The 7,577-nt window shown below is 54.4% G+C and overlaps 1 protein-coding gene across 1 annotated transcript in view; it reads left to right on the forward strand.

Moving 5' to 3' along the window:
• OPLAH (5-oxoprolinase, ATP-hydrolysing) overlaps nt 1-2,390 on the forward strand; it is a gene marked incomplete in the record, with an annotated part of 32,362 nt that extends 29,972 nt beyond the window's left edge. The window contains 2 exon segments of the mRNA XM_034763798.1: nt 676-773; nt 1,132-2,390. Coding sequence (XP_034619689.1) covers nt 676-773; nt 1,132-1,284 — 251 coding nt within the window.
• Nucleotides 2,391-7,577: the final 5,187 nt, after the last annotated feature.

Here is a 7,577-nt window from a genome sequence, read left to right on the forward strand (position 1 = left end):
GCTCTCCGAGGGGAATAGCGTGCAGCGCTGCGAGAGCTCTCCGAGGGGAATAGCGTGCAGCGCTGCGAGAGCTCTCCGAGGGGAATAGCGTGCAGCGCTGCGAGAGCTCTCCGAGGGGAATAGCGTGCAGCGCTGCGAGAGCTCTCCGAGGGGAATAGCGTGCAGTGCTGCGAGAGCTCTCCGAGGGGAATAGCGTGCAGTGCTGCGAGAGCTCTCCGAGGGGAATAGCGTGCAGCGCTGCTGCTCTCCGAGGGGAATAGTGTGCAGCGCTGCGAGAGCTCTCCGAGGGGAATAGCGTGCAGTGCTGCGAGCGAGCGTGCAGCGCTGCAGGCTCTGATTACACTGGGGCTTTACGGCGCGGCGCTCGCGGGGCGGGGGGGGGGGGGGGTGTGTTTTCACACCCCTGAGCGCAGCAAGTGCAGCGCTGTGACTTGCCCGTGTAGCCAAGGCCTGAGTGAGTGAGGGTGGGGAGAACAAGCGACAGAGGGAGGGGGCATTGAGTGAGTGGGGAGGGGGCCTTGGAGAAGGGGTGGAGCAGGGGGCGGGGCAAGGTGTTCCATTATCTGCAATGAGAAAGTTGGCAACCCTAGATCTTACCCCCACCCCCTCGTGGTATCCCCATCTGCCCCCCCATTTGACCCTCCCTCTGACCCCCCCCCTTTCTCTCCTGGGCAGGGGGGGACTCTGGCTCCCCCGGGCTGAACTTGCTCATCCTCAGAGATGGACGAATCATCAACCTGGGGGGCAAGACGTCAGTGCGAGTGCTCCCCGGGGTAAGAGTCCAGCACCCCCTGGCTGGGGGAGGAGGGCGGCTGGTTGACACGGCTCTCCCGGTGGGGGGTGGGGCTGGCACGGCTGTCCTGGGGTGGGTGGGGGCAGCTAGTTGACACGGCTCTCCCGGTGGGTGGAGGGGCTGGCACGGCTGTCCTGGGGGAGGGGGGCGGCTGGTTGACACGGCTCTCCCGGTGGGGGGTGAGGCTGGCACGGCTGTGCTGCGGTCCGGCTGTACCAGCCACACCTTTCCTTGGGTTGACCTGGTCTGATTCCCCTCTCTGGCGGCTCCTGTCTGGGCAGAGTCCGGGGACAGCCCCCTTCTCCTCTCACCATCTCCCCTCCTTCCCCTCCCCACAGGACGTCTTCCGCTTGCAGACCCCTGGCGGGGGTGGCTTTGGGTCAGCTGCTGACACCGGGGACTCCATGGAGCGGCACCAGCCGTCTGACGCCAGGAGCTTCCCGGAGCGTGGCAGCGTGTATGACTATCGCCTGGCGCAGGAGATGGCGTGAGGGCCCGGGTCGGGGTGTGGGATGAGCCGCCCAACGGCTCTGCCCCGGTGCAGTGCGGGCTCTGGCCCCCTCCCGCATCCTGTCCTCCTAATGCGGGAGCATGCTCTAATGGGCCAGGACTTCTAGGTTCCAGTCAGCTGGGCCCTGCCTCGCTGTATGACCTTCCCTGAGTCCCTGCTCCTCTCTGCCCCACTTGCAGGGGTCATTCCTGGGCATTTGCAGAGGGTTTGGGAGTCATGGGGCTGGAGGTGCAGTTAGGGGCCCGAGCCAGGGCCTGTGGTGGCTGGGGCCATGGGAACTCCCCTCCACGTGTACTGGAGCTGAATATCCCTGCTCTGTCAGCCCCACGGGGCCCCTGCTGCTCTCGGGGCGCATCCCCGCCCCGCCATGGAGGAGGGGCGTTAAGGGAGCTGCCTGGGGGGAGCGAGAGCAGCATTTGCCCTCCGCCTCCAGCAGCGAGGCGCCGATGCAGCAGTTCGGGTTCTCTCCAGGGAAGGGCGGCATTTGCCCCATCACAGGGTGTGGTAAGATGAGGCCATGAAACATAAACCCTCGGTATCAGAGGCCCGGTATGAGGCCTGGACTAAAGTAAAGGTCAAGACTTTGCTAACACAAAGCAAAGTGAAGCTGTGAGCCAGAGGCAAGCCCTGCTCACAGAAGCTGGCAAGAAGGCTGCTAATTGGACGTATACACACAGCTAAAGGGTATCAAGCACTAATAGGATAAACATGGGCCAGGATGGCACCAGAACAGTCCGGTACGAACACATTCCACAGAGATAATGAGGAACAGGCTGAACCACCCTAAAAGACAGGGTCAAAAGGATAATCTGATGGACAGACTTGTTCAAACCCACATGTACCAGGGGAGAGGCGGCACCCCAACACGCAGAGGGGTTGCACCTCGATACGTCAGGAGTGATGTGGAATTTGTACCTGTGTTTAAGAATTTACTCGAGGAGTTGTCTTTGTCTGGCCTGGGGGGCACTGACTGAGCCGGTCCATTGTTGGGGGGCCACATATTCGTAGTACGTCCTATAGAGTCTGCGGGAAACTATTCCCGTGCTTCGTTTGACAATAAACCTGGCCGGGTGCCTTCGTACCTTATCGGAGTCTATGGTCATTGGGGGTTCTTTCAGGTCTGCTGTGCCAGTGATCTGCAGAGCCAGGGCAGCCACAGGGAGAACACACACGCACGGAGCCGACTGTTACAACATTGGAGAGAGCAGAGCACCACACCGGTGACGGTGCTGGAGTCTGCTGCCCGGATGATGGAGCGAGAGGCACCGGCACTGCTGTGGGGCGCGCTGCCACAGGCCAGCCCAGTCGTAGCCTCTGTGGCCCCAGAGCTGGAGACCCCTGAGCTTCTGCTCAGCCCGTCTCTGTGCTTTGCTCGGGAGCGATAGGCCTGGCAGGGGGCAGTTCCGCCTGCCCACACGCGTGACGCCATCCAGGGCTCTGGCTCTTTCCGGCGCGGGGGAGTTGAGCCAGGCCTGAGCCTCAGGCAGGTACGTTCCCCGCTGGGCTGGGCTGCAGTAAGTCCAGCATTGAGGCTTTGGTGGGATCGGCCTCACTTGCGGGTGCTGGCTGAGCCCGGCCTGGACTCCTGCCAGGTCGAGCGGGTCTCCCTCAGCTGGCATGAGGGCGGCCCAGAGAGCAGGAGCGGCCCTGGCCTCTAGCTGCAGCCTAAACCCTGGAGTCTTTGCTGCCTGCCCCAGCAGGTTCCCAGGCCTGGCACCATGTCTGGGCCTCGCTTCTCTCCCGCTCCCCAGGAGCAGCTCCCATTGCACCCGCTGGACTCAGCACTGCAAGGGTTAACCCCTCCAGTGCCGTGGGCAGGGCAGGGCAGCGGGCGTGATGGTTTCCGGTGAGGATATTACAGCTGACCTGCCAGGGGTGTGATCCCCGCCCGGCGTGGGTGTGTTAGGCCACCTGTGCACCAAGATCGACGAGCGCCGGATGGAACGCTGCCAAGAAACAGAACGGTTCTCGCAGCTCCCACCAGCCCTGCTGGCTCTGCCCCCATGACAAGGCCCTTCTCCATCGCCGAACCCAGGCAAGGGGAGCCGCTCCGGCCCGGCCTCTCAGACGTGGAGAAGAATTGACACTGAGCATGGGACCCATGCCCGAACCGTGGGGAACCAGGATGCTTTGCGTCAAGCTGCCCTGCCAAGGTGTGATCTGCACCTGGGTCAGAGAAAGTGAAGCCCTAGACCTGTTGGGGGGTGCAGGCTGGGCTGGCACCCTCCCCTTTTCTCCAGCAGCCCGCACCAGTACGCTAGCAATGGCCAATCAGAGTCTAGCACCTCTCCAAGCCCCTCTCCGGCTCGGGCACCTTGTGATGCCCAGCACCAACCTAGAGGTGCTGGTGGATTCGGGTGCCATGGATCCAGAGTCTGCCCAGGCACAATATCCCCCCAGAGCGCAGTCACCCACCAGCTGGCTCCCTTAGAGGGAACTACCCTCTGAGGCCACCGAGAAATTCTGTTTGGGCTCATGCATGAACTGCATTCACCAGTTGTCCCTGGCATTCCCTGGCTCATCGCCTACAACCTGCTCATCTGCTGGTGGTCAGGCATGATATGCTCTCCTTCTGTGTCTTGCCAGTTGTCACGGAGTCCCCGGGCGATGCTCTGGAGCTGCTCCCCACAAAGCCACTCAGGACTTTGGGGAGCCTCTTCTCCCTCGGAGCAGACCGTCTGCAGGGCAAGAAGCTCACACGGCTTCACCTCCTGGCTCTCTCCTGAGAGCATTCAGCATATGCCCCTCCGTGCGCTTCCCACAGCGAGTCCGCCCAGGCAGGGTCCTGGGGAAGCCAGAGGGTCCTTCACCCCCCACTTCGCAGTCAGACGTGACTCTCAGCCAGCCAGTAACACAGAGGTTTATTAGATGACAGGAACAGAGCTTGTAGGTACAGCGAACGGGATCCCTCAGCCGGGTCCATTCTGGGGCCCAGCGAGCCATACACCCACGTCTGCACTCACTCCTAGTCCCCAGCCAGCTCCAAACTGAAACCCCCTCCAGCCCCTCCTTCTCTGCTTTGTTCCTTTCCCGGGGCAGGAGGTCACCTGATCCCTTTGTTCACCTTTAGCTATTTCCTTGCAGGGTTGCAGGGCCACGGCCATTTGTTGCCAGGATACAGAGTGTCGGCCATTTATGCACACTGGAGACTTAAGAAATGCATAGGGGAAACTGAGGCACCCACACAGTATTCAGAGGAAACATTAAGAACAGTCCCACTTCGTCACACCAGCAATCCTGTTTCCTGAGAGCCAAACCAGGCCCAGCAGCCCACTGCAGCTTACTCAGTCCTCCAAAGAGTTCAGAGATGCTACGAGAGGATCCAGACGTGACCCTGGCAACCTCCACGACCTCCTCCACAGCTCCAGGGATTCCTGTTAAATAGCAGCACTATGCCGACATGGTCAAAGAAAGCCAACACCCCACTGCCTCATCACAGCTATGACGGCCCCATTGACCTCCTGTCAGGAGACGAGGCTCCTTCTGGGCACATTTCCTCCCTCTCACAACCTGAACTACGGGTACTTCTGGAAGGAGACGAATGGCAGACCACCTTCCATACCAGGCATGGCCATGGTCATAAGAACATAAGAAAGGCCGTACCGGGTCAGACCAAAGGTCCATCTAGCCCAGTATCCTGTCTACCGACAGTGGCCAATGCCAATTGCCCCAGAGGGAGTGAACCTAACAGGCAATGATCAAGTGATCTCTCTCCTGCCATCCATCTCCACCCTCTGACAGACAGAGGCTAGGGACACCATTCCTTACCCATCCTGGCTAATAGCCATTAATGGACTTCACCACCATGAATTTATCCAGTTCTCTTTTAAACGCTGTTATAGTCCTAGCCTTCACAACCTCCTCAGGTAAGGAGTTCCACAAGTTGACTGTGCGCTGCGTGAAGAAGAACTTCCTTTTATTTGTTTTAAACCTGCTGCCTATTAATTTCATTTGATGACCCCCAGTTCTTGTATTATGGGAATAAGTAAATAACTTTTCCTTATCCACTTTCTCCACATCACTCATGATTTTATAGACCTCTATCATATCCCCCCTTAGTCTCCTCTTTTCCAAGCTGAAGAGTCCTAGCCTCTTTAATCTCTCCTCATATGGGACCCGTTCCAAACCCCTAATCATTTTAGTTGCCCTTTTCTGAACCTTTTCTAGTGTCAGTATATCTTTTTTGAGATGAGGAGACCACATCTATACGCAGTATTCGAGATGTGGACATACCATCGATTTATATAAGGGCAATAATATATTCTCAGTCTTATTCTCTATCCCCTTTTTAATGATTCCTAACATCCTGTTTGCTTTTTTGACCGCCTCTGCACACTGCGTGGACATTTTCAGAGAACTATCCACGATGACTCCAAGATCTTTTTCCTGACTTGTTGTAGCTAAATTAGCCCCCGTCATATTGTATGTATAGTTGGGGTTATTTTTTCCAATGTGCATGACTTTACATTTATCCACATTAAATTTCATTTGCCATTTTGTTGCCCAATCACTTAGTTTTGTGAGATCTTTTTGAAGTTCTTCACAGTCTGCTTTGGATTTAACTATCTTTAGCAGTTTAGTATCATCTGCAAACTTTGCCACCTCACTGTTTACCCCTTTCTCCAGATCATTTATGAATAAGTTGAATAGGATTGGTCCGAAGACTGACCCTGGGGGAACACCACTAGTTACCCCTCTCCATTCTGAGAATTTACCATTTATTCCTACCCTTTGTTCCCTGTCTTTTAACCAGTTCTCAATCCATGAAAGGACCTTCCCCTTTATCCCATGGCAGCTTAATTTACATAAGAGCCTTTGGTGAGGGACCTTGTCAAAGGCTTTCTGGAAATCTAAGTACACTATGTCCACTGGATCCCCCTTGTCCACATGTTTGTTGACCCTGTGACGGGTTGGATCACAGAAACCCCCTTGGGAGCTGCCACCCAATGTGCAAAGACTNCTTATTATCAAGTTTTTATAAAACCATATAGACTGCACAACGTCACAGACCCCTTCCAAGAATTCTAATAGATTAGTAAGACACGACTTCCCTTTACAGAAACCATGTTGACTATTGCTCAACAGTTTATGTTTTTCTATGTGTCGGACAATTTTATTCTTAACTATTGTTTCGACTAATTTGCCCAGTACAGACGTTAGACTTACCGGTCTGTAATTGCCGGGATCACTTCTAGAGCCCTTTTTAAATATTGGCGTTACATTAGCTAACTTCCAGTCATTGGGTACAGAAGCCGATTTAAAGGACAGGTTACAAACCTTAGTTAACAGTTCCGCAACTTCACATTTGAGTTCTTTCAGAACTCTTGGGTGAATGCCATCTGGTCCCGGTGACTTGTTACTGTTAAGTTTATCAATGAATTCCAAAACCTTCTCTAGTGACACTTCAATCTGTGACAGTTCCTCAGATTTGTCACCTACAAAAGCCGGCTCAGGTTTGGGAATCTCCCTAACATCCTCAGCCGTGAAGACTGAAGCAAAGAATCCATTTAGTTTCTCCGCAATGACTTTATCGTCTTTAAGCGCTCCTTTTGTATCTCGATCATCAAGGGGCCCCACTGGTTGTTTAGCAGGCTTCCTGCTTCTGATGTACTTAAAAAACATTTTGTTATTACCTTTGGAGTTTTTGGCTAGCCGTTCTTCAAACTCCTCTTTGGCTTTTCTTATTACATTCTTGCACTTAATTTGGCAGCGTTTATGCTCCTTTCTATTTGCCTCACTAGGATTTGACTTCCACTTTTTAAAGGAAGTCTTTTTATCTCTCACTGCTTCTTTTACATGGTTGTTAAGCCACGGTGGCTCTTTTTTAGTTCTTTTACTGTGTTTCTTAATTTGGGGTATACATTGAAGTTGGGCCTCTATTATGGTGTCTTTAAAAAGCGCCCATGCAGCTTGCAGGGATTTCACTTTAGTCACTGTACCTTTTAACTTCTGTTTAACTAACCCCCTCATTTTTGCATAGTTCCCCCTTTTGAAATTAAATGCCACAGTGTGGGGCTGTTGAGATGTTCTTCCCACCACAGGGATGTTGAATGCTATTGTATTATCGTCACTATTTCCAAGCGGTCCTGCTACAGTTACCTCTTGGACCAGCTCCTGTGCTCCACTCAGGACTAAATCTAGAGTTGCCTCTCCCCTTGTGGGGTCCCGTACCAGCTGCTCCATGAAGCAGTCATTTAAAGTATTGAGAAATTTTATCTCTGCATTTCATCCTGAAGTGAAATGTTCCCAGTCAATATGGGGAAAATTGAAATC

Source organism: Trachemys scripta, chromosome 2, assembly GCF_013100865.1.
Source record: "Trachemys scripta elegans isolate TJP31775 chromosome 2, CAS_Tse_1.0, whole genome shotgun sequence".
Taxonomy (NCBI): domain Eukaryota; kingdom Metazoa; phylum Chordata; order Testudines; family Emydidae; genus Trachemys; species Trachemys scripta.